The sequence below is a fragment of the Macaca mulatta genome, chromosome 5, assembly GCF_049350105.2.
Source record: "Macaca mulatta isolate MMU2019108-1 chromosome 5, T2T-MMU8v2.0, whole genome shotgun sequence".
Lineage (NCBI taxonomy): Eukaryota > Metazoa > Chordata > Mammalia > Primates > Cercopithecidae > Macaca > Macaca mulatta.
This window is the reverse complement of record NC_133410.1, coordinates 137031764-137059352: the sequence shown is the minus strand read 5'-3', so window position 1 is coordinate 137059352 and position 27589 is coordinate 137031764. Positions and strand designations below refer to the sequence as shown.

At 40.1% G+C, this 27589-nt stretch overlaps 1 protein-coding gene across 1 annotated transcript; it reads left to right on the top strand.

Moving 5' to 3' along the window:
- Positions 1-4107: 4107 nt before the first annotated feature.
- Positions 4108-22966, top strand: PGRMC2 (progesterone receptor membrane component 2). Its single transcript, XM_001082791.5, has 3 exons — positions 4108-4539; positions 19718-19873; positions 20829-22966. The coding sequence occupies exons 1-3, from the start codon at positions 4122-4124 to the stop codon at positions 20924-20926; spliced, it is 672 nt and encodes a 223-aa protein (XP_001082791.2). The 5' UTR covers positions 4108-4121; the 3' UTR covers positions 20927-22966.
- The last annotated feature ends 4623 nt before the right edge of the window (positions 22967-27589 follow it).

The following is a 27589-nucleotide window of genomic DNA, read 5'->3' as shown; positions in this document are numbered from 1 at the left end:
TCCAGACCTAAGACTTACAAAACCTGGAAGTTTTTGCTTTTTTGCATTTGCGAATCCTAAGCCACCATGCATGAAGTCAGGCTACTCTGCTGAAGAAGCCATGCAAATCAGAGTCTTTGGAACCGCATGGGTAGAGCTCAGCTACTCTATCAACCCACTTGAGCCTCCAAAAACTCCAGCCCCAAACAATACCAGGCTGGAACCACAAGAGACCCTAAGTAAGATTAGACAACCGCCCATGAGCCTAGTCAACCCACAAAACCGTTAACAGATAATAAAATGGTGACTGCTTTAAACCATTAAGATTTAAGGTGCTTTGTCATGGAACAATAGATAATTAAAATATTTCATCACTGTCGGCAGAAAGAGAGCAGGATAAATGTTCACAGGCTCTTAAAGCTTTTATTTGGAAATGACACAAGTCACTTCCAATCACATTTCATTGGCCACTCTTGAGGTAAAAGGAGTAGGGAAATCCAAATTACTATGTGTGTGGAAAAAGAAATAGAAATATTTTATGGCTAGTACTAATATCTTCCAGAGAAGAGATTACAAGTAAATCAGTAAATAGATGAAGTGTCAGGGGGGAAAAGCTAACAATAGGAGAAAAGAATGTAGATGACGGATTCTTCAAGATATCCTCTAGGCAAGGTAGGATGTAAGAGGAAAAGGAGGGTAGAAAGAAGTCCCAAAAAAAAAAAAAAAAAGCATCCACAGAGAAAAGTAGAGGGATCTAAAGCACAGTTTCAATAACAGAATAGTCAAGAAGAGCATAAAATGAAAGGCCAAAATGGGTGGTACAGACAAGGAACACATAGAAATTCAAGGAAGATAGGTTAATGTGGGCTGATAGAGGCCTCAGGTGGAGATAGAATTAAAAGAATGGAAAGGCAATGGAATTTGTATCGTTGGAAATAAGAAGGGCATGCTCAGTGAGAAAATAGCACGAGTCAAGTCCTAGAGTGGGGAATGCACATAGCATATATGGGGCAAGGGACTAGGTATTGTAAGGGGAAATGTATCATTAATAGAGGGTATCCAAGGGATTGTTTGCTGGAGAACGGGAAGGCAGGGAAGGGACTTACAGAGGCCCTTGAGTGCAAACTGAGCTTTCTGAGTTGTCCTCTTTAAATTACAGAGCACCCCTGGAGATTGGTGTCTGAGCAAAGGAAATCAGAACACAGGTCTAGTCTCTTCGTGTGGGAATGAAATAGGAAAAGACCGACAGCAAGTCACCAATCGGAAAGTTATTGCAGTACTCAAAGCAGGTGTATCCTATTGGGACAAGAGCTTGTTACTTACAGTGGAAAATAAGAACTCCCAATTAGTCCAGTTCAAGGGGCTTACAATGAGAATCAAAAAAGCTGGGGTTTCCGGGAGGCTTCAAGTGTGAAGAAGTCGAGACACTATTTTATCAAGGGTATAAAGGAAAACTTTTTACTTCACATGGCAGCCAATGTTGGTTAGCTACCCAACATTCCCCACCTCACTTCCTTGACAACAGAACTTTAATACTGTCCAATTCCTCTCTTCCCTCCAAACCAATTGGAAAAGAAACCTACACACACATAATTCAGCCCCAAAGTAAATCCTGAGGTTCTAAGCTAGTGGTTCTCAACCAGTAGCACACCTCTGGGGGGTGGGAACGGAGAAGGGTTGCTTTATAGTGTCACAATGCCTGAGGTGTGCTACTGACATTTAGTTGGAAGGAATCAGAGATGGTAAATGTCCAGCAATGCTCAACACAGTCCTGAATAAGAACTAGAAAAGTCAGATAAACACTAGGCAATCATGGATGTCCCATGCTCCTTGTCTGTTACTGCTTTAGGGACAGCTAATAGCCCAGTTCTGGTCAATAAGATATAAGGAGTGGCCTGCTTCTGGGATGCTTTCTTCTTTCCTATCAATGTTGTTCCAACTGTATATGGCTCTTGGGACTGCTATAGTTATCTTCTCCTCAAAACCAGTTTCTTCTTTATCTTCCTATTTCCTTCACTGGCACCTCCCATTTTCTGTTACTAAGCCCTAAAGCAATTTTGACTTCTCCTAACCCTTAACCTTAAGGTGATTATTCCTTTAGGTTTGCCTGGGATAAACTGATTTAACTCCTGTTCTCTGGCTATAATTATTAATGCCCCACTTTACTTCCAAAAGTGTTCCATATTGAAGGATAGAGTATATGGTTATTCATTACCAATTGTGTCACTCCCCTCAAGTACCTCTAATGTAGGGCTCAGCAATATGGCTCATAAGTTGTTTCTACACCTCTCCAGGACTAAAAAATAGAAGTTTTTACATATTTAAATGATTTTTTAAAAATCAAAAGAATATTTCATACCTGAAATTATATTAAAAGTTCAATGTCGGCCGGACGCCGTGGCTCAAGCCTGTAATCCCAGCACTTTGGGAGGCCGAGACAGGCTGATCACGAGGTCAGGAGATCGAGACCATCCTGGCTAACACAGTGAAACCCCGTCTCTACCAAAAAAAAAAAAAACTAGCCGGGCGAGGTGGCGGGCGCCTGTAAGTCCCAGCTACTCAGGAGGCTGAGGCAGGAGAATGGCGTAAACCCGGGAGGCGGAGCTTGCAGTGAGCCGAGATCCAGCCACTGCACTCCAGCCTGGGCAACACAGCAAGACTCGTCTCAAAAAAAAAAAAAAAAGTTCAATGTCTATAGTTTTATTGGAACACAGCCGCACTCATTCAAGTATTGTCTATGGCTGCTTTCTCGTTATAAGGTAGAGTTGAGTAGTTAAGGCAGAGACTTAAAATATAATCGGGCCCTTTACAAAAAATGTTTGCCAACCCCTGCTCTAATGTCTCCACTAGCTCTGAGTCTCCTCACCTCACGCACAAATACCCTAGCCTACTGATTTCCCACTCTTTCCCCTGCCTCTAATCCTTCAGACATCTGGCTGCTATATAACCTCTCTACAAGAGTATCGACCCTGTCACTTGCCCCATCAGTATCCTCAGTGGCTCCTCCAAAACCGACAGTGAAAGGTTCAAACCTATCCTATGAGACTCAAGACAACAGACAAGGGCAAGAGAGAACACGTCAAACGAGTCGAGTGCGTGAGACTTCAGAGGTCACTTTTTCACACCAGAATTTTAAGGTGTGAGTCGTCCCAAGTACAAAAAACAGAATCTGCAAATAAGAGTGAATGACGAATAGAAAGACGACCTCAACCTGTCCACTTCCCTACGGCCGCAGAGATTATGATTCAAGGAATAACGAGACTCTAAATCCTTTAAAATTCTACAAGAGCAGCCTTGGCCAAACCCAGCGGGGAGTGGCTGCTCGGTGCCAGGGCGAGGAGCACGTAGACTGCCGATGCCAGAGAAGCCCGGTGCGGGCTCCGTGCTTTCTCTCCGTTCCAGGAAGACCCAAGCTCGTCGCCAAAACTTCTCGCCGCTTCCCGGTCTGCGCGCCCAAGCTGCCAGTTTCCCGAAAAACGCCACAGCGCCCTGGGAAAAAGCAGATGCCCCTCATGGGTTTGCGCCTTGCAGCTCAACTATGCCCCAGCCTCCCACAAGCCACCTGTCCTCCGCCAGGCGTCCCGCCCGGATCTGCCCCCGCCGTAGCCGCCAAGGCGCACGTGAAGCTCCCGGGCGGAGCGAGCGCAAGAAGGCGGGAGTTTGCGGACGCGAACCCAGGCCTGGGAAGCGAAGCGATTCCGGGGCGCACGCGCAGAGCCAGGGAACTGGAGGGGCGTGCCTCCCGTAGGGGTTACGGAGCAAGAGGAGAGCGCGTGGCGCTCAGGAGCCCGCGCACGCGCTGTGGTCTCGCCCCGCCCAAGAGCGTCCGAGCGGCCGCCGTAGCATCTTCTCTTCAGACCCGCCCCCCTCGTCTACTTAACCTAGCGGAGGCTTGCAGCTAGAGCAGGGAAGTGTGGGGCGAGGTGGGCGGGGCGTCGCACGCGTGCGCGGCCAGCGAAAGAAGGGAGGCGGCGGGAGAGATCCGAGACAACGTTACCCCGTCAACACCCAATCAGGAGCGGCCCTGACCCCGCCCCCTCTCCTCACGTTATTGGCTGGGAGGCCCCCAGATGGGCGGGGCCGGCCGTGGGGTTGGGGGGGGCAGGGGGCGGGGAGGAGGAGGAAGGCGCTGGCGGGCAGTGATGGCGGCGGGTGATGGGGACGTGAAGCTAGGCACCCTGGGGAGTGGCAGCGAGAGCAGCAGCGACGGCGGCAGCGAGAGTCCGGGCGGCGCGGGAGCGGCAGCGGAAGGGGGCGGCTGGGCGGCGGCGGCGTTGGCGCTTCTGACGGGGGGCGGGGAGATGCTGCTGAACGTGGCGCTGGTGGCGCTGGTGCTGCTGGGGGCCTACCGGCTGTGGGTGCGCTGGGGGCGGCGGGGTCTGGGGACCGGGGCCGGGGCGGGCGAGGAGAGCCCCGCTGCCTCTCTGCCTCGCATGAAGAAGCGGGACTTCAGTTTGGAGCAGCTGCGCCAGTACGACGGGTCCCGCAACCCGCGCATCCTGCTCGCGGTTAATGGGAAAGTCTTCGACGTGACCAAAGGCAGCAAGTTCTACGGCCCGGGTGAGGAGTTGGAAGGGGAGGGGAAGGACCCACTACAGCTCAAGCACGACCCCCTTCGGACGGGGAGGCCTCTGGGCACCGGGTTAGTTTGCCCAGCCTTCTCGTCGCCTGGACCCCCGCGCCTCGGCCGCCGCACCTGGGACGGCCCGCCCCGCCCCTACGCATACGCCGCCCCCCCGCAGCTGCGGGCACCTCCAGCTCTTCTCCCGAAACCAGGGTCCCCGCTGGCGCCCCAGCGACCAGCTCTCAGCATTCATCTTTCTTCCATGCCATTTCTCCTCGCAGCCTTTTTTTTTTTTTTTTTTTTGGCTGGATTTTTCAAAATCGTTACATTTGTCACCGATCAGCGCTGGCCCTTAACCTCTTTTGAGTCTCCTAATTCCTGGGGTGGTTGGGGCACCAGGGAAGGGAGATTTCTGAAGTTGGGACCTAAACTAAAGTTTTACGCTCTGTAATTCACAGCTTGCTTTTCCTTGCCCCCGCCCCACGCTCCTTTTTTTTTTTTTTTTTGGCCACTGATCTCCTTTTTCCCTCGCTGTATTGCTCTCCGTAAGGCCACGTTTAGGGGCATGTAAAGTCCCAACCCTCCAGTCTCTGAAGTCCGGACGAATAAGCAACACCTCGGACTCTTTTTAAACCAGTTTTAGTTCGGAGTTGCTTTCCATGATTAACAAGGTATGTGGGATGAGGACAGACCAGAATGCAGAGCTTATTAAAGACTGGTAAGGATATTCGCCCTGAGTTTTGGGGGTGGAGCTCCTATACCCAGCAGGCATGTCTCTCGTTTCTTTTTTTTTTTTTCTGCTTTTCAAGTACACGTTGATAATGACTTGTGTTTTCACTTAGCAGAACTGAGGAGAAAAAACTTAGAAGAGTCGTAGATTCATACCCCCATGTGCCAGTTATGCAAGTTAAAGATTTTTAGAAATTTGTTTTCAGAGAACTTTGTGTAGGGTAGTTGATTTAGAAGCCCTTGTTTTACAGTGTGGTTATAGCATACATTTTGGATTATGTTAATAAACTCCAGACTCATGGAACCTGTTGGTATATCATAGAGTTGAGCAACACTGTACATCCTGGTTGTGCACTGATTAGTACTAAGCTTTAAAAAAAGAAAAGTGGTGACTACAATAAGAATAAATAATTAAATTAGAGACCTAAAGTGACCTGGTATTGGAGAGAGTACATCCAAGCCTTAAAGTCACAGGGTTGGCAGTCTGGAAATAAGCTGGTTTTCTCCTTAATTTAATCTCTAAGTGTTTGAGATTTATTGACACTTAAAAATATATACTTCTGATTTCAGTGGTTGGTAGCTGGAAGATATTTTAGAAGTGCTTTGGTTTGTAGTTTGTTCATTGGACTAGAGATAAGAAATAGGAGATTTTTGTTGTTGAATTACGTAATTTATTTCTTAGTTGTTTGTACTTCTGTGTATATATACACATTTAATCCAACCAAGTGAATACATAGCTTACAGAGTTTTTGCTTCTAGTTATATAAATGTGAACACAAGGTGTCTACTGAAATCTTATATCAGCTGAAATGGTTAATACATTTTTGTTTACTTAAGCACATGTGGGACAAGAGAGCAGGGCCAAAGTACAGTATTTAAACAGGCCAAGTGAAGTAAACTTTTTTTAAATCAAGGATTTACACAGCATTTTATACCTAGTTCAAGCTTTTTCCCCATTAGTATTAAAATGTGTGTTAAGTGATTAGAAATCCTGTACAGGTTTAAATTTTTAATATAGACCTTACCCAGCTGAAAGATCAGCTTTTGTACCCTCTGTCTGAACTGCCACTGAAGAAAACAAAGTATTAGTACAAAGAATTGTATTAGTCCTCACACATTATGCCTTGGCAGTATCTGAAAATAGTTAGGAGAGACAGTCATAGAGACAGTTTGGCAGCCTCCAGAGGCAAATGTTTGTTCTGTGATAGAAATTAAAAATTAAAGCCAGGCGCGGTGGCTCACGCCTGTAATCCCAGCGCTTTGGGAGGCCGAGGCGGGTGGATCACCAGAGGTCAGGAGTTCGAAACCAGCCTGGCCAACATGGCAAAACCTCGTCTCTACTAAAAATACGAGAAAATCAGCCAGGTGTGGTGGCCGGTGCCCGTAATACCAGCTACTCGGGAGGCGGAGACAGGGAGAATTGCTGGAACTCAGGAGGTAGGGGTTGCAGTGAGCCGACATTGCCCCATTGCACTCCAGCCTGGGCGACAGAGAGACTCTGTATTAAAAAAAATAATAAAAATTAAGAGTCATAGGTGGTAGATTGCTTTTTTATGGTAAGTGCACTGAGGGAGGCTCTTGAGATTACAATGGAGAAGTCAGTTTTAGATTAGTTTCTGCCAGTTCCTAGGTTCTGATGAACAACCTAAGAGTGATATACAGTTAGTATTCTACAGTTAATCAACAGCCTAACAGATATTTGAATATTTTATTATTGAAAGGAACCTTAAAGAAAGCCAGATCATTTTATGGGCTCAGAATATGTTGATATTGCATATTAATAGAAAATGTAATAAGTAGTACTTTTCAAAAAATCTTAAAGCCAAATTTCTGGCTGTAAAACAGATACAAGTTCAGTTTTGCTTTTAATTATTTTCATCCTCATAAATTAAGCAGTTTTGTAGCAGAATAATTCAGCAGCAGTAATTGTTAGTTTCTGTGCCTAACCAATATCTACTCTAATTTCACAGTAATGGTTTTAGGATTAAATTTTGTGAGATTTTTCCATAATGCTGAACATATGTTTATTTTTAGACATACATTTTTAAAGTTCAGACTCTTAATTAAATATTGACAATAAATTTGGTGGAGTATACACATTTTGGCAAACAGTTGGCATTAACTGTATTTGCAAGTATTAAATTTAGTAACAGATTAGGCGCTTGGCCAGCATGTGAGGAAAGTTTGGTCATGTAAAACTGAATATTGGAGGAGAAAGAAAACCAGATTTGTTAAGCATCCATTAATTTTTTTATCTCCATAATTCCTCAGTGAAGTTGGTAAGTATTGCTGCTCTACAGATGGAGAATCTGAGGTTTAGGTATTTTAGGTAGATTGGCTTGGATCACATGTATGTCTGATAAATCCAGATGGATATTACCACAAAGCTTATCTATACTATTTCTAGTAAACTGCATCCTGTGATAAACTTGTAGAGAATCTTTTATTTTTCTAACTCACCAAGCATAACTTGTAGAGAATCTTACTGTTGTTTTTCTGCATACCCTTCCCTGGTTCCCCTAAATCCAAGGATATAAAGCCTCAAAAAAACATGGTTCGGCCAGGCATGGTGGCTCACATGTGTAATCCCAGCACTTCGGGAAGCCAAGGCAAGCGGATCACATGAGGTCAGGAGTTTGAGACCAGACTGGAAAACATGGTGAAACCCCAGCTCTACTAAAAAAAAAAAAAAAAAATTAAATAAATAAATAAAGGCCAGGCACGGTGGCTAACACCTTAATCCCAGAACTTTGAGAGGCCAAGGTGGGCAGATCACCTGAGGTCAGAAGTTCGAGACCAGCCTGGCCAACATGGTGAAACCCTGTTTCTAATTAGCCGGGCATGATGGTGGGTGCCTGTAATCCCAGCTACTCGGGAGGCAGAGGCAAGAGAATCAGTCGAACCCAGGAGGTGGAGGTTGCAGTGAGCTGAGATCGTGCCGTTGCACTCCAGCCTGGATGACAGAATGAGACTCTCTCTCAAAAAAAAATGCTTTTATGGCTTTATGTTATACTGCCCAAAATGGTGGCCCCAAGTGGTTAATTAAATGTAAATTAATTAAAATTAGATATAATTAAAACTTGAGTTCTTTAGTAACACCAGCCACATATAAAGTGCTCAGCACCCCCATGGCTACCGTTTTGGACGGTGCACTTAGGTTTTTTTCGGATTGTGAGACTGGCGTGCCACCTGTTGCACTAACAAGGCACCTTTTAGAGTATTTCTGTCTTCCCAGAGAGTTGTTGAAAATACTGATTCTAAAGGTCGGAGGAGGAGGAGGAAACTTCATTTATTGAGCTTAGTATCTCTGATTTTCAAACAGCCCTATGAGATTGCCCAAAGCCACATATCTAGTAGGTGGCAACACTAAGAATTAAATCCAGGTTTTCATAGCTTCAATCCTTCCCATTGTATCATAACATAGTCTATTCAGTTTCACATGTTTACAGAATCATAAGTTTTAAAGACTCAAACAGCTAGTATAATTTTTAACACTTTGATTTAATATTACTGCTGTGGAACTTTACTAAAACAGTGCTTTTATTTTTTTGGAATGGCAAAAAATTATACACTTGACCTTTTTGATAGTTTATCTCGCGTTGTTGAAGCTTATAACACTGCTGCTCCCTTATCCCAGGTAGAGTATTCTTTGACATATACCAAAGCTATATTTTTTCCAACTTACCTTTTAAGTTCCACTGAAAGAAAAAAGTCACATAAGAAGAACCCCATGAGATGCCTAATATTTAGGAGGTTGGGGAAAAAAACACATGTACCTTGAAGTGTTTTTCCTCCATTTTAAACTTTATCTTCAATATGTTCACTTTTATTTAATAGTTTAGTTTGCAGAATTGGAAACTCTATGTTTGCAGAGTTGCATCACAAAAACCGGACCCAATCTTACCTATTTCTTCATGGATGTCCTAAAGTTGACACTACCCACCTCATCCCAGCTTCTTGCTTTGAAGCCAACTGGCTTTGTTGTTTGGGCTAATGCCCATATGCTTCTGTTACCTACCAGTAAGATAAAAGGATTAGCCAGGTTTTCTGATGGTTTTTTAATATTCTGCTCAAATTTCTACTAGTTATACTTAGTTGGCTCTGAATTCAACATCATCCCATTGTTTTTAATCTTTGAGGGCATTGTATTTGTGTTAAATACTAAAGCATATTATAAAAGGATAGGTTGAAACTGGAAGCTATTATTCAGGGTGGAAGAAAGGAGTAGATTTAATAACATCTGGAATTAGCCATTCAAATTCTTTTAATTATTTTTTCAACACTCTGACATAGACCACTCCTTTCCCTGTGCACTCATGACAGACCTGACTGTATAACTCCTGTATTCTTTTGGAGCCTATATCCAGCCTCAGGATCTTTAATAATAGGATTTCAGCTCCGTTTTTAAATACTGAGAAAGACTTCCCTGGATTTCATTACAGTAAAACCTTAAGATATGAGAAATTGAGTTAACTGAGTCTTCAAAACAGATGTTTTCCTATCCTCATGGAGTTAATAGTCTATTAAGGAAGACAGGCAGTAAACAAGGATTTCAGTATGTAATTATAATCTGTAATTAAACATGCTGTAAAAGAAATTAATAGAATGGGAATAGAGGATAACAAAGGACTTTATTTAGATTAAGTGGCTAAGCAAGGTTACCTTTTTTGTGTTAAATTGTCAAGAAAAAGGACTTGACATTTCAGCAAAAACCTAACAGAGCCAGCCATACAAAGACTGGGTATGAGAATGTTCTGAAGTGAGATTATTACTATGCCTACTATACTGAGCAAAGCCATCTAGCAGTAGATCTAGAACTGATCATATTAGAAACATCTTTAATACTGTTGATTTTCAGATTTGGCTGCAGCCTTTATCTGATTAGTATTAACACAATATTTCATTTTCCATCCCTTTACTTTTAGTCAATCTGTGTTGTTTTATTCTTCTCACATTAATGACATATAGCTGGATTTTTTCATTAAATCTAATATTAGCACTGTGTCCTTTAATAGCTTAATTAGTGTATATGTTTTGTGATTACTGGTATATTTAGGTTTATTTCTATCATCTTATTTTGTGATTTCTCTTCACCTTACTTTTCTTTGCCTCTCTTCCCACTATTTTTCCTTCTCAGACTGATTTATTTCTTCCATTTTCTCCCCTCTACTGATGTCGATGTATTCTATTTCTATCCTTTTGGTGATTTCCTTAAGTTTTTGCTATAGCTGACTATCCTATGCTTTTGAATAATATAAGAATTTTAGCCAAACATCATTTTAGTGTGAATTAGAAAAAGCTGCCTCTTTAAGATACTTTACTGACATTTGACAGATTATTTCTTAATAAATAAGCAAAACTGCCACGACTACAAATATGGATAGTATCCCCTGCATTGTACATAGTCTTATGTTGAGGCCCTGGTTAGAAAGCTTTAACTCTGATTCCTCCCCCATCCTGTTTTCCACAGTATCACTATTAGACTTTAGTTTCACTATATTTTTTCAAAGTCCACCCCAAAATTGATGAAATTATCTTTTTAAAATAGTTCTTGTTTAAATTTACCAGCATGGTTATCATTTTTTAATTTACTGTTGTTTCTTGCATCTCATTTCTTGGTTTGGAGTTCACTTTTTATTTTAGTGAGGTATGTCCTATAGTTTTTCACTGGCAGGAAAAATTTTTTTGTTTGTCCTCACTCAGGAATAATAGTTTGGGTTTAGAATATAAAATTGGAGAGTGGGCCAGGCACAGTGGCTCACACCTATAATCCTACCATTTTGGGGAGACCAAGGTGGGAAGACTGCTTGAGCCCAGCAGTTCAAGACTAGCCTGGGCAATATGGCGAGACCCTGTCTCTTACAAAAATATAAAAAATTGGCCAGGCATAGTGGCATGCACCTGTGGTCCCAGCTACTCAAGAGTCTGAGGTAGTAAGATTGCTTGAGCCCAGAAGATCAGTGAGCCTTCATCACACCACTGCACTCAACCTGGGTGACACAGCGAGACCCCGTCTCAAAAAAAAGTGTACATTGACCTTATTTTACCTCAGCTCTTTTGTCTTCCACTTGGTGGGGAGTCGGCTTGTAGTTTGTCTTTACTCTTGTTAATCTGTTTCTTCCCTTTGGTTGTAGTTGAGATCTTTTTGTCTTTGGCGTTTTCCTCTTTTACTAGGATTTGTCCAGGTGTGGTTTTGATTTTATTTACCATGTACCAAAGTCTACTCAAGTCTGGACATAATTGTCCTTTTTTTTTTTTTTCCCCAGAAAATTTGCTGTTACTTATTGCCTCCTCCATTATCTCTGTTCCTTCCTCTGGAACTGTTAGTAGATATACATTAGGTTTTCATCTATTCTTAATGTCTCTTAATCTTTCCTTATGTACTGTTTCTTAATAATTTTAAGCAAATTTACTTTAGTTCTTTAATCTGCTTCTATTTATTCTTGGAATGCCAGTTCTCCTGTTATATGTGCTCACTCCTCTATGATGGTTTGTTTCTTCATGTAGTTTATATTTTTTGTTGTGAACTTATTATCTTCAGTAATTACTTTTTTTAATTTTGGAGTATTTCCTGTAAAATTCTATGAGCCCTAAGTTGTGAAAGTGGCCCTGTAAAGTGGTTTGGGTGTGTTGTGAAATAGGGCCTCACGTAAGTTAAAACAATGATTTTTTAAATTAAGTAATACATGCTCAAAATAGAAAATTCAAAAGGATATACAGTGAAAAATAAGTCTGTTTCCCACAACTACTCCCAGCCACCAGGTTCCCTTCCAAAGAGGCAAAGGACCAGTATACGTATTGTTCTAGAGCTATTTTCGGTGCAAGTACAAGCGTGTGGATATCTTCCTTTCCCCCCACTCTAATTATAGTATACTATGCATACGCTTCACAATATTTTAATATCACAAGAGCCTTTCACATCAGTATAGAGAACCATCTTATTCTTTTAAATACATGCATAACGTTCTTAACGTTCTGTTATATGAATGTCATAATTTAACAGTCCACCGTTAACATTTGTTTTCAATCTCCTGTTGCATGATGCAATAAATATGTACATGTCATTTTACACATGTGTGTAAAATTATGATTATCAAGTAAATTCCTGGAAATAAAATCACTGAGGCTTGGGATATGGACATTTTTAATTTGGATTCTTGTTTCCGAACTGCCCTTCAGAGAGGTTAGACCAATTTACACTTGATGAAAATGCCTGTTTCTAACTTCTTGCCAAAAACGTGATATTAAACTTCTTGGTCTATGTCAATCTGGGTTAAAATGGTATCTCAATATTTGTTTACATTTACACTTCTCATTTACTTAGTGAGGTTGGACTTCTTTTTAAAAAGTTGAGTCATTTATGATTCCTTTTCTACAAATTGCTTATTCATATATTCTTTGCCACAGTTTTTCTTTTTTTTTTTTTTTTTTTTTTTTTTTTTTTTTTTTTGAGACGGAGTTTCACTCTTGTTGCCCAGGCTGGAGTACAGTGACATGATCTCAGCTCACTGCAACCTCTGCCTCCTGGGTTCGAGTGATTCTGCTGCCTCAGCCTCCCGAGTAGCTGGGATTACAAGCATGTGCCACCACACCCAGCTAATTTTGTATTTTTAGTAGAGATGGGGTTTCTCCATGTTGGTTAGGCTGGTCTCGAACTTCTGACCTCAGGTGATCTGCCCACCGCAGCCTCCCAAAGTGCTGAGATTACAGGCATGAGCCGTTGCGCCCAGCCTTGGCACAGTTTTTCAATCATCATATAGATCTTACAAATTTTAGTTGTTCTTTGTAAAGTAAATCAGCCTTTGCTGCAAATATTTTTTCTAGTTTAGTTGTCTTTTACTTATTTATGGTGTTTTTTTTGAACCACACAAATTTTTGGTTTTATATATTCAAATTTATCTTTTATGGCTGCTAAGTTATGTAGTATATTTAAAGACTTTATGCACTTAAAAATTGTTTTTAAAAATGTGTAGTTTTTTTAGTACCTCTATGTTTTCAGTTTTTTAGTTCCATTTGAAATTGATTTTGCTTTAAGATGTGAAATTAGAGTCCAAATTTGGTGGGATGGTGTGTGTTTGTTTGTTTGTTTGTTTGTTTGTTTGTTTTTGAGAAGGAGTCTTGCTCTGCCGCCCAGGCTAGAGTGCAGTGGCGCCATCTCGGCTCACTGCAACCTCCGTCTCCCGGGTTCAAGCGATTCTCCTGCCTCAGCCTCTCGAGTAACCGATATTACAGGTGCCCACCACTGCGCCCGGCTCATTTTTGTATTTTTAGTATAAGAGATGGGGTTTCACCATCTTGGCCAGGTTGGTCTCAAGCTCCTGACCTCGGGATCCAAGGGGTTGTGTTTGGCCTCCCAAGGGGTTGTGTTTTTTAACAGAAGGTTATCTAGTTGTCCCAACATGTTTCCCCAAAAGGGGAGTAATCCCTTTTTCCCAATACTTGAAGTCATCTTGAGTGTTCATTCCTGTAGATATCTGCGTTCATACTATTTTTTCACCTTGGAATTTTCATTCTACATGGGTTGGATAAACTCAGGCCCCACTCCCATAAGTGGCACGGGCCTGGAGTTTTAATTTTTCCGTCTTTACCCCAGCCTACCCATGGACCCTGGAGTTAAGGCCATATGCTTAGTTCACAGTGTTGCTGGGAGCTTTTGACAGTAGCTCAAATTTCAGAAGCAAAATTGCATTTTCAGTCTCTTATAGAGTCATACTATTCAAGAGATTATTTAGTTTGGCCTCAACTTTAGGCAGGTAAAATAATTTTCCTAATTTATATTTGAGGGATCTAAGGACTACAGAAATTGAGACTTGCTCATTGTTACTTGTTGAGTGGATCCTCTAGAACCCAAGTATCTGTCTTCTTGAGAGGTTTTATTTCAGTTTTACCATACTGCATTCTCTCTAAAAGTCTTGGGACTTACTGGACCTAAGCATAAAAAAATTTATTAGTTCAGTTAATCACTTTTACGTATTGCCTCATTTGTTGATAGGCTCATTATAATCTTATTTGGAATAAATTACGCAATACTAAGTGTTATTAGTTACTGAATTTATAATCACAAAAGACTTGTCAAAACAGGCCTGAAAACTGCACTGTTGATAAACTTTAATTAATTAAAGTTCATCTCTCAGAGATGTGGTTTTTAAACAGTGAGAATAACTAAAATATCCCCTTAGAAACACTAAGGTAGCTATATAATCATCCTAATAATCACAGAATTATCTGTTACTACATATTTTATTTACTTCCTCCTGGAATTTTCTGTTTATTAAAGTAATATTTAAAACATTTTACAATGAACATATGTTGTTGCTGTTTCAAGAATATGTCACCTTATTCTAACTGATTATATTAAAGTAAGCAGTTTTAGGATACAGTAACTAATAGGTTTATTGAACTTTAAAATACCTTGACCACAAGTTGGATTGACTCTAAAAACTAAATGAAATCTGAATTCTGACTAGTATACTATCATGTTGGTTTTTGTTTTTTTTGTTTTTTTGTTTTTGAGACAGACTCTCGCTCTGTCTCCCAGGCTGGAATACAGTGGCGAGATCTCAGATCACTGCAAGCTCTGCCTCCCAGGTTCATTCCATTCTCCTGCCTCAGCCTCCCGAGTAGCTGGGACTACAAGGCGCCTGCCACCATGCCCGGCTAATTTTTTGTATTTTTTAGTAGAGGCAGGGTTTCACCACATTAGCCAGGATGGTCACGATCTCCTGACCTCGTGATCCGCCTGCCTCATGTTGGTATATTTAACAATAGCTTTGAAATAAAATTTATCTTTAAAATGATGTCCTTGAATATTTGTTATGTAGGTACATTTCAGAGTATCTGCTTTGACTGAATAATGCTGTTCATTTTTTGTAGCAAGAATTTGCTTAAAATTGGGAGGCTATTTTTGGATCAGCATTATATTTTAATATTTGATAAAGCAACAGAATTTAATTCTTCTAGTTATTACTGAACTGTTAGTGTCTAAATGAGCCTTAATAATAAAAAATAACCAGATCAGTTTATGTAAACTAGCCTTTTTAGAAATAAATTAAGCTGGGCACAGGGAGGTTGAGGTGGGCAGATCACCTGAGGTCAGGAGCTCAAGACCCGCCTAGTCACCATACATGGTGAAACCCCCTCTCTACCAACAATATTAAAATTAGCCGGGCATGGTGCCACACCCAGTAATCCCAGCTACTTGGGAGGCTGAGTGAGGCAGGAGAATCACTTGAACCTAGGAGGCAGAGGTTACAGTAAGCTGAGATCACACCACTGCACTCCAGCCTGGGTGACAGAGTGTGACTGTCTCAAAAAAAATACTAATATAAATAAATAAATTATACCATGCAACAGACTTAAACCATTTCAAATTTGGTTTATTTGGGTAGCTCCCTATTGTTTTAATGTTATGAATAGCCAAGTATACTTACCAAAATATTAGAATTGGTAAATATTTTAAGTTTGTTATGTAAGGGGGTAATGGAATGGGAAGGTATTGCTGACTTTTCAGATAAGCTCCTGATTGTATTATGAATGCAGGGAAATATCCTTTTATTAGACCTCAAATCCTCCTTCCTCAGAGTAACCTATCCAGTTCCAACTTTAGTTCTTAATGTTATATTCTTTAATGACCTTACAGAAGGCTGGGCATGGTGCCTTAGGCCTGTAACTCTAACACTTAGGGAGGCAAAGACAGGAGGATTGCTTGAGGCCAGGAGTTCAAGATCAGCTGGGCAACAGAGTGAGACCTTGTCTCTACAAAAAATAAAAGAAATTAGGCAGGCCTGGTGGGCCATGCCTCTAGTCCCAGCTATTTGGGAGGTTAGGGCAGGAGGATCACTTGAGCCCAGGTAAGTAGAGCATACAGTGAAATATGATTGAGCCATGATCGAGCCATTGTACTCCATCCTGGGTGACAGAGTAAGACCCTGTCTCAAAAAACGAAACAAAAAAATTTGTTAATGGTCTTACAGGAAAGAGCATAGAAAACTATTACCAAAAAGACCTTTGCAGAAGTTAAATGCTTCCTGAGGGAAATTCTAAACATATGGAGAAGACAGCTTAATATAGTTTAGGCAGTAGGGGAATATGTTAATCACTGAATTATTCTTTTCTGTTCAAGAGTCAACAGGACATCATTTGTCTAGAATTTGGCTTGGATTATTAACTGTTGACTCAAGTTCACTCTTACCAAGTCAATCATTCACCCCCACCGTACCCCAGAAAGAGCATATTTTATGAAATTTTTTTTTATTCATTCAGTGTTGAAGCTTTCTTAGGGAAGTTGGTAGAGAAATTTATTAGAGAATGCACTGGTATATATTAATATACTCAAAGATGGAGGACTTTCTGATTGCTGTTTTTATAATAATTTTATCTTCTTTGTATCATTTAAATGTGTTCTATGGCTTATACTCTGAAGTGCCTGAAGTATATTAATGTTTGCAGGCCATGGAGATAAATACTATAATAGAATGCTAAGAAGAGCTATTGAGTAGAGCTTTTTTGTTACTTCTCTTCCATTTTGATTTAATAAATATTCGAAAATCTTCATTCTCTTGAAATTTTGTAAATAGTAAGATGCTCCTGTTTTCCTGGTTGTTACTCCGTCTTTGGACTTGTGAGTCTTCTATGTGTTTTCTTGAGATACACCGTTTGGAGGATTTAGGAAAGTGGAAGTAGTACTCCCAGTTCTGTCAGTAATTTTAGGCAAATCACACTGAATGCCTCTGCTCCGGTTTTTTATCTGCCAAGTGAGGAAGGCAAAGTCTGTCCCTTCCACTTTGGGAAATCTGAGAGGAAAGTGAGGTTGCTGGAAAATTCTTTCAAAAATTGAAACTATCATTTTCCATTTGTAGATTGTTATGGCCTTTATTAGTTTTATTTTTCCTTTTGTGTGTTTCACTTTTTGCTTTTCAAGTTTATAAACATTGGTCTAGTCAGCATTAAGGGTAAACATAACGTTTATATATTTTTTTGTCATTGTTTCTCAGGAAATTTTATTTTTACACACACTAGTTCTCTGTCTCTGTCTCTCTCCTTGTCCTCCAGAAAACACCCATTGCCACAAAGCGTGTATTTTGCACACACATGTGCGTGCACACACACAGACATAACTGGTTAATACCCTTTTTTTTTTTTTTTTTTGAGAGTCTTGCTCTGTCGGCCACGCCGCAGTGCAGTGGCGTGATCTCAACTCACTGCAACCTCCATCTCCTGGATTCAAGCAATTCTGCCTCAGACTCCCAAGTAGCTGGGATTACAGGCGTACGCCACCACAGCTGGCTAATTTTTTTAGTTTTAGTAGAGGCGAGGTTTCACCATGTTGGCCAGGCTGGTCTCAAACTGCTGACCTCAGGTGATCCACCCACCTCCACCTCCCACAGTGTTGGCATGAGCCACCACACCCAGCCTGGTTAATACCCTTTTGAATGTCAGTTGAGATGATAGAAAAAGTTTGAAGGTTACGAATATTGGCCAGTGGTAAATTGTATTCCATATTCTTATATAGAAGACACATTTGAAAGTATAAAATGGTAGCCTATGTTAATAGACAGATAAAATAAATTACAGGTACACATCCATTCAGTGGGATAATGTATAACCATTCAATGATTAAATAATTGTTGATAGTTGTGTGATACCAAGTAGCAATATGGAAAATGCAATAAGAATAAGAAAAGCAGAATAAAAATGTACTTCACTGGAACTGTTAGCTTTACTTTCATGTTACTGTATCAATTCCTATTAATGTTACTCTTAAAATTATTGCTAATGCTACTTCTAGTTCCATGCAGTAAACTTCAGGGAATGAATTTCACATCTGGTTAACTTTATAGTACAGTGCTGTTTGCAACTCAAGTTAATACTCATAAATGCTTAGATACCTATTTAAGTGAAACCTCAATTTCTACTCTCAGAAAGTATAGAGACTTTTTGACACATAACTTCCAATTTCCTAAATGCTTTTACATATGAATATAATCATTTCGCTCATTTAAAAATCAAGGAAGTTCTAGTTTTTTTCTGCTTGTTTGCTTATCAGAACATACTTTGTTCTTTTATTTATAAGCCCTCTTTTTCACCACTCTGTTGTTGTTCATAATAGTGTCTTTGCCTACCATAAGTGAATCTGTTTGAAGGGTCAGAATCTTGAGTTTGGTTTTATTTGGAACTACAGCTAAGTCATTTGGAAGAAAATTATTTCAGTCCTACTTTATGCCAGGCACAGTGCTAGGCATTGAGGATACAGAGATGAACGAATTGCTATTCTCAAGGACAGACCGTGGGAATGGTTTTTGTCAGCACATCAGTCATGCCATTTCTCCTCAGAGAGAACGGTACCTAATTCCTTGGGTAAAATGCTAATTATTGCTTAATGTGTCAGTCCAGAAGAATTATTCCTTATAGCTACTTCCTCTGTTTCTCAAAAGTCATGACAAGTAAGAGCTATTATTTTCCCTAATGACTTTTCTTAGTTTATATAGATCATTGTATATATATTATGGTAGTCCGGTGATTTATTTTGAATATGGGTCTTTTTTTATTAAACCACTCAGCAAAGATTTATTAAATGCGTGTTGAGCACTGAACTAGTCACTGGGACCACAAAGATGATACAGTCTGTTTTCTCATAGAATTACAAACTTCATAAGGATAGCAAAGAGAAAATTGTTACAGATTCACAATTCAGCTGAGTCTGTACATAATACATGATGTTCTGTTGATTATTTTTATTTTTTTTTTGGATGCCACTATTAATTAACAGCAACCAGTAAACATTATTTCCTCTCAAGCAAACTGGCTTCTAAACCTAACCACTTAAGTTTTTTCTTCTCCCTCATTACCTCACAGTCTTCATTTTGAATTTAAGTTTGGGGGTATCTGAAGTAATTGAAATTGAGGGTTTTAAGATGTAAGTGAAAAGCTTTACTTTGGTCAAAAGGCAGATTTCCAACAAATTTCTTCTCTTATTCCATCTAGTATCTGTGCATGTTTTGAAATTAAGGATATATACAGGCCGGGCGCGGTGGCTCAAGCCTGTAATCCCAGCACTTTGGGAGGCCGAGGCGGGCGGATCACAAGGTCAGGAGATTGAGACCACAGTGAAACCCCGTCTCTACTAAAAATACAAAAAATTAGCCGGGCGCGGTGGCGGGCGCCTGTAGTCCCAGCTACTCAGGAGGCTGAGGCAGGAGAATGGCGGGAACCCGGGAGGCGGAGCTTGCAGTGAGCCGAGATCGCGCCACTGCACTCCAGCCTGGGCAACAGCGTGAGACTCCGTCTCAAAAAAAAAAAAAAAAAAAAGGATATATACAAATGTGAATTATGAGGGATTTTTGTTTGTTTGTTGTTGTTTTGTTTTGTTTTTGTTTTTTACTTTTTCCTTTGAGACATTCTAAAATATTGTTAGGTGATCTAAATAATTTCTTTTCTTTTTTCCAGCGGGTCCATATGGAATATTTGCTGGTAGGGATGCCTCCAGAGGACTGGCCACATTTTGCCTAGATAAAGATGCACTTAGAGATGAATATGATGATCTCTCAGATTTGAATGCAGTACAAATGGAGAGTGTTCGAGAATGGGAAATGCAGTTTAAAGGTATTTTTATTTTGTTGGATTCTTTGGGAAATTAAATATTTGTTCAAAGAAAATATATACTATTTCACATGCTTTAAGAGCCTAAGGATGTCATCTGTTTTTGTTGCCATCATTATTTGATAATATTTTTAAAGATACCTAAAGCTGAGTGGAGTGGCACACACCTGTGGTCCCAGCTGCTGATGGGAATCCCTTGAGCTCAAGAGTATAAGTACTAACCTGGGCAACATAGTGAGACTTGTCCAAAAAAGGAAATTGCAAAAAATAGCTAAATAAAAATATGGTTGTTACATGTGATACTTATTTTGAAAATCCATATTTAAAAAATGACTTGTTACAAACTCTAAGCCTCATAAAAATTGTGATACTTGTAGTCCTTTAAAGCTTGTTCATTAAGGTTTAGTTTTTTTAAAATACAGGCTTATATTTAAAACTGAATTGATTACTGATTTCAATACTATAATTTATTCTAAAATGATTTTACAGGTCTTAACACTTGAAATGTAGGTAAAAAATATCGTTCCCCTTTATTATGCCCTCGTAACATCAGTTTTTACCACTTGTGTGACGCTGTCCCAGCTGTTTATCTGACCCCTGGGTCCCTTGGAACAACTGTTCTGGTTTGGCTGGGTACTGAGATGGGTCCTGGACTTAACTCATTTTTACAAAAGATGTCCAAGTGATTCTGATGCAGTATCCAACTGAGAATCACTGGTACAGACCACTCTCTTGAAAAGAATTCCCAAGCCTTGTAAGTTCCCTAATCCTGTTTTCTTCTGTTCAAGCTTTACATGTGTATAAAGACCAGCCATGGTGAAGCAATTTTAGAATATTTACATAATATTCTAGTATCATATTTTATATGATTCTAAAACAGACAAATGCCTTTTCTCTGTGTAATGGAATAATGAAACAAATTTGATCACCACTGATTTTCTTATGATGTATCTTTCAGAAAAATATGATTATGTAGGCAGACTCCTAAAACCAGGAGAAGAACCATCAGAATATACAGATGAAGAAGATACCAAGGATCACAATAAACAGGATTGAACTTTGTAAACAACCAAAGTCAGGGGCCTTCAGAGCTGCAATTCTTACTCCCTTTCACAGAATGTCCAGCGTCTGGGTTTGATTCACCTGCTGCGAAAAACATTCAACAAATTGTGTACAAGATAAATGAATATCACTATGAAGATTTGATTACTAGACATTATTTATGCTGCCAAACTCATTTGTTGCAGTTGTTTGTAATGTCTAGTGGGGCTTCATCATCCTGAAAAGAAGGAGACAGGGATTTCTTTAAAGAGCAAGAAAGTCACAATATTACTTCTTTTCTTTCCTTCCTCATTTCCTTCTTTCCTTTCTTCTTTTTCTTTCTTTTTAAAATGTATCGAAGACAACCAGATATGTATTTGCTACTCAAGTGTACAGATCTCCTCAAGAAACGTCAAGGGACTCCTCTGTCACATAGTGTCTTTTTATTTTACCATTGGTGAGGGAGGCGACCTGATCAGGGGAGGTGGGGGTACACATCAATTTGAGTAGTTTAGGCTACTGGAACATTAAAATGTGAATTCCCAAACTTTTGTTTTTGGCTTTGTCAGGGAAAAAAATATATATCTTTATAAATCTTTGGAAATTAGAAGAAGAAATTTCAGGTGGGTTTAAGTCAGAGCTAGTTCCCCAACAGAAAGATCATTTGAAACCAGTTTTTATCCCTTCTCTTTCCTTCCCTTTCCCTAAATCAAATCAATATTAATTGTGCCTTATTTCACTTAACATAGACTTGAATTATTTTTAGGGAAAGCCCCTATAATGAATTCAGAAGTCACTACAAGCAGCATTAAGACTGAAGTTGGAATATTCTGTTGAACGTAAAACCTTGATATCATTCTGTGTATATAGAATGTAAAAGGAATATTCAGTGTTAACTGCCATATATGTAATATACACAAACTCAATTAGCATTGTGATGGCCAAATGCATTCCCCTGTGCTTTTCTGTTTTAAAAAAAATTGAAAAATCAATTCTTATCCCCAACAGCTGCCTAATTTTAGGAGTCTGACCCTCCACATCTCACTGGTGTGGGTGCATGGGGCTGTGGAGTGGATATCTGTATGGGTGTGTCTGAATGTGTGTGTGAGCGCCTTGGAAGGGACTCTTTCTGCAGATATTGTAAATACAAGTACCATTTTAATAAAGCATGTACAATAAACCAAAATAAGCTTGAGTTGGACTTTATATACAGAACTGTAAGCCAGTGCAATATGATAACAGTTGTAAGATTGTGCATTTGATTCAAGGAAAAATCTTGGAAATGAAAAGCAGGCACTGGGTAACCAAGTTGTACACATTGTACCACATTCAGCATAACTTTAGGAATAAATTCCACTTTGTAGAACATTCTCCAGAAATCTGAGATTATTCAGGTAAGAATTAGTATATTAAATGTACATCTTTTTACTTTATATTTGATGCCAACTGATTATACTAGATGTATTGAACACAAAGCATTAAAAGAATATTGCACTGATACTAAATTATTCTTTTAATAGGCTGAAAAAGCCCTTACTAAAAGCCCCACATATTTCAATTATTTTATTTCATTATGACTACTTAGGTTCTGGGCTGGGGACAAGTTCACTTAAAACAATTTTATTTAACAAGTCGCCAGTTAAAAGACTTCCGCTTTGTAGCTATATGCAGAAGCCATCAAACAAAGGGGAACTTTTAACTGCAACACTAAGCTAAAGTATGTAAAATGCTACATTCTACTCAGTCTTGGAGTGCTTTGTAGAAAGTCATCTTCAGCCAAATCTGCTGAAGACAGGTGTGGAGTGCTGGTAAATGCTTTGTGTTTTTATGTAAAATATTTCCTCAACAAAAAAATGCTAAAAGTACATGTCCTCTGTAGTAAACTGATATCTATATATATGAATCATTCGAGCCTAAAGTCTGGTAATAAACTGTACTTAAGACTAGAGACACCCTAAATATTCATGCAGTAAAAGTTATGTGGTCTGTTAAGAAAAAATGAGTAATTTATGTTTTGGACTTGAAATAAACAGTGTTCTGTAGATAATTCCTCAACTTCAGTTGAATGTTTCTCATTCTCAGGTAGTTTTTCAGGTAGTGTTTGAATGAGGGGACCAGACAGTGCTGGTATTGTTCCTGTCCCTGCCCCCCATCCCTCCCCCCACACACTCTCCTGCTTAGCCCTATTTTCCAAACTTGCCTGATAATTAGAATTGCTTAAGGTACAGATTCTTAGCCTTCAATCCAGACCTACCACCTGCTAAGCCAGAATCTAAAGAGAATGGGCCTCAGAATTTATTTGTAAGGAATGCCTCAGGTAATTGTTATGAACAGAAACACTTAGGAAACACTAATTTTTCAAGTTAATATTGACCATCTTTGTCAGGCACTTGAAATGGCCTTACTCAGGTAATTTTGATCTGATTCCCTTCATTTGGTTTTGTGTCATTCAGGAGACTTCACAAAATTCTAATGTATGATTTTAGAAAACAGCAAATTTTGATAGTCTTTAGATTTTTATCTTTGGGTAGCATTTCCAAGTTGGCATATCTCCCACATTAAATCTATACTCTGTGTACTAGCCAGTTTCTCTGCATTAGAAAATGAACCCGTAACAGTTACAGATCAGGTTTTTAAAACCTTTACCATGGTGCTAAGGCTGCTTGTGTTTCCTAACGGTAATTCTACCTGCCTTTCTGCAGGTAGATCTGTTTCTGCAGGTAGATCTGCAGAATCCAACATTACACATACCTTTACTCACATTCTTGAAGCTAATTTGCTGAATTACTACTGGGAGATATTTTGTTCTGTAGAAAACTCGATATTGGATCGGGCTGTACTTATCCAAGTATTTTACATAACCTCTATTGATAACTGGGAAGTGCAGCAAGTTGCTGGTAAGATGTGCCATTAACATGTTAACAGTGTGTAAGTACAGAGCTTTTATGGATCAGAATAAGCGGGTAATACTGTAGCAAAGAATTTGTAAAACTTGCAAGTTGCTTTGAGCATATTGAAAATAAGAGTCATGGAATATTGTAACAATGATATTGAATGAATTGTTCAAATTCTTCTAATTAAAGTAGCAAATGCTTAAAAGATAACTTTTGAGTATCTATGTTCCATTAAGGTCAGCTATCAATTTGTTAGATGATATTCATCACAGATTATTGTTTATTTGGCTATGGCAAGAAAGTTCCAATAAAGACCTCCCAGTTTTCCTGTTTTTAGGCAAAAAGCATCATTCCTAGGCACTATCAGAAAAGCATGTACAGAAAACTTGTCATACTCCTGAGTCACTTTGAGTACCAGCTTTGCATTTGTTCTACCACCACTAGTGATTGAGAGAACATTTGGGCTACCTGCAATTACTCCATTCAAGAGAGCATTTGACATGCTGTGAACACTGGCTTATTCCCACAATTTTTCTTTTACTGTATCCACATAAGAAAACCACATCATGATGTTTAGTGTAAGAAGACTGATCAATATTTGCATATGCCTTTAAATACTCTGAAAGCATGATTTTAGTGACTGCATAGTGTTGTTCCCAAATAAAGTTTTTAATGAAACTGCAGGAAGCTCTGTAGCAGGACAAGAACCCCTCAGACACCAAGTTATGGAAGGAAAGGGCTTTATTCAGCTGGGAGCATTGGCAGACTCACGTCTCCAAACACTGAGCTCCCCGAGTGAGCAATTCCTGTCACTTTTAAGGGCTTACAACTCTAAGGGGGTCCACGTGAGAGGGTCGTGATCGGCTGAGCAAGCAGTGGGTACGTGACTGGGAGCTGCATGCACTGGTAATCAGAACAGAACAGAACAGGACGGGGATTTTCACAGTGGTTTTCCATGCAGTGTCTGGAATCTATAGATAACATAACTGGTTAGATCAGGGGTCAATCTTTAACTACCAGGCCTGAAATGCAGTGCTGGGCTGTCTTACTGATTTCACTTCTGTCTTTTCTTTAACTCCTACTTTTCCTTTGAGGCAGAAATTGGTCATAAGACAATATGAGGGGTGGTCTCCTTCCTTATTCCTCCACATTAAGAACCTCACTCATTAGTGGGAGTTCTCACTTTCATCCTCACTACCCATGTCTTCTTGCAAGACAGATCGATAGTGATTCATATAGTACACTTGTGCTGAAGCATTTTGGTGAATTAAGGTAACGATGAAGCTTTTTATTTGAAGAAGTACAGGTAGCAAGTAAGGGAGCAGTAAGCAGGTTCCTATTACTATTATAACTCCTATTATAAGAGTTTTAAATCCTCCTAGCACTGGGAACCATTTTCCAAACATGGCCCCAGGATCAAATCCATGCCACACTTGCATGGGCACATCTGCCAGTTTTGTCATATTTCTAACTATGTCTTCAACTACTTGCCCTTGATCATCTAAGTGTAGACAGCAATTAGTAAGGTTAAATTTCCCACAGACCCCTCCTTCAGCTGCTAGCAAGTAGTTGAGAGCCGAGCTATTTTGATAGATAGCATTTCTCATCTGAGGTTCTTGCTGGGCCAGAATAGTCAAGGCTCTGCTGGTTTCATTAGTGATTATTTGTAAGACAGCTTGTAACCGCATGATTTGGTAGAGCATGCAAATGGGGATCTGGTATCTCCACAAGCCATCTTGTGCCCAAGTAGCAGGCCCATAGTACTGTATGATTCAGGGGGCCACTCATCATATTTCCAGTCACCTATAGATATGCTTCTCTTTTCTTGGAAAGCATAGACTGGGAAAACTAGAAGTTTGCCTGTTTTTATGGGCAGTAGGAAAAAGGATGGGTTATAGCACACATCAGGCTGGTCACTTCCTGGGCTACGTACCTTGTATAGTATAGCATTATACAAACAAGTTCCTTTTAGAGTCCCGGTACACTTATAATAACCATAAAATAATAGGACTGTAGCAACCTTTTGTCCTACCTTAGTGACTTGATGTATATACTGGGAATAGTCCTCAGTCTGAGGACTCCAAGGTTCCAGATTCAAGATACGTATCCAGTCTTACTGGGTATCTCTACCTGACTGTTCCTGGAACTTCAGGATAACTTGCTTCTGCTATTATAGTCTGTTAGTGAGCTTCTATACTCTCCTGACAGGTCTTCCTGCATCTCATTGTTCTCATTAAATGTATTATTCCTGTTAATCTAAAACTCTAATTTGGCCTTGTTGCTTCCCTCCTTAAAGGCCTTCAGTAATGACCGATCTTCTAAAGAATCAAGACAATGCTCAGGGCCTTCTATACCCACCTCTTCACCAGTTGCCACTTCGCAGTGTGCTACATAAAACCACTTCCGCGGGGCGCAGTGGCTCAAGCCTGTAATCCCAGCACTTTGGGAGGCTCAGACGGGCGGATCACGAGGATCCAGAACATCCTGGCTAACACGGTGAAACCCCGTTTCTACTAAAAAAATACAAAAAACTAGCCGGGCAAGGTGGCAGGCGTCTGTAGTCCCAGCTACTCAGGAGGCTGAGGCAGGAGAATGGCGTAAACCCAGGAGGCAGAGCTTGCAGTGAGCTGAGATCCGGCCACTGCCCTCCAGCCTGGGCGACAGCGCGAGACTCCGTCTCAAAAAAAAAAAAAAAACCAAAAACCACTTCCAATTTGGTTCTGGGGTAGCTTCCAGAATATACCCTTAGCTACTTACTCCATTCTTCAGTCTGGATTATACTCTTCCCCACACTCAAGGAGAGGACGCCCAGTTGTTTTTCTTTTAACAAAGCACTATTCAATGCCTTTGAAATCCTACCTGGGGAGCCCTTTGCTCCCTTCCACTGTGTCCCTGGCCTCCAGCCCCACCTCCCCCACCACACAATTCCTTGCTAATTTGCTCAGTCTTAGAGACTCAGTCTCAGACTCAATGTCCCCAGACTGAATTAGGGAGCCCTCATTCTGTACTTTCATAATATCACAGGGCTACTTTTGTGTCATTGAATTTACTATGTTGTAATTATCTGTCTCCTCTGATAAGCTAGGGACTGGATTTCTACTCATTTTAGGCGCGGTGTTTTTCCCAAACTTAATATACTGCTGGCTACAGAGTGTTTGATCAAAATATTTTTGTTAAATGAATTGATAAAATGAGAGGGTAGACCAGTAACAGTAGTTTTTATACCAAACTCCAAGGAAACATCAATGTCTGAGAAGAGAGCCTAGGGGCTGCATTAGAGCAATACCTCTTTTCCTGTTTGTTTTTTATTGGGTTTACAATTAAGAATTTTAAGGGTTTTTATGCTACCAAAAAAAAAAAAAAAAGTTAGAAAGCCACGGGACTCAATGACCTCTGATACCTTTTCAGTTATGATTTTTGTTTTTGTTTTGTTTTGAAACGGAGTCTTGCTCTTTTTGCCCAGACCAGAGTGCAATGGCTTGATCTTGGCTCATCGCAACCTCTGCCTCCCAGGTTCAAGAGATTCTTCTGCCTCAGCCTCCCGAGTAGCTGGGATTACAGGCATGCACCACCATGCCTGGCAAATTTTGTATTTTCAGTAGAGGTGGGGTTTCTCCATGTCGGTCAGGCTGGTCTCAAACTCCCAACCTCAGGTGATTTGCCCACCTCGGTCTCCCAAAGTGTTGGGATTAGAGGCGTGAGCCACTGCACCTGGCACCTTTTTGGCTTATGAGTACAATTCAAGAGCAGACCCATGCAGTCATAAATATCTAGCATAGCTCAA

What these genes read in the sequence shown, in the direction of transcription:
- PGRMC2 (XM_001082791.5), top strand. Translation starts at nt 4,122, where the DNA reads ATGGCGGCGGGTGATGGGGACGTGAAGCTAGGCACCCTGGGGAGTGGC. An exon ending in CAGCAAGTTCTACGGCCCGG is followed by an intron (nt 4,540 to 19,717) that starts GTGAGGAGTTGG and finishes TCTTTTTTCCAG; the next exon opens with CGGGTCCATATGGAATATTT. An exon ending in ATGGGAAATGCAGTTTAAAG is followed by an intron (nt 19,874 to 20,828) that starts GTATTTTTATTT and finishes TGTATCTTTCAG; the next exon opens with AAAAATATGATTATGTAGGC.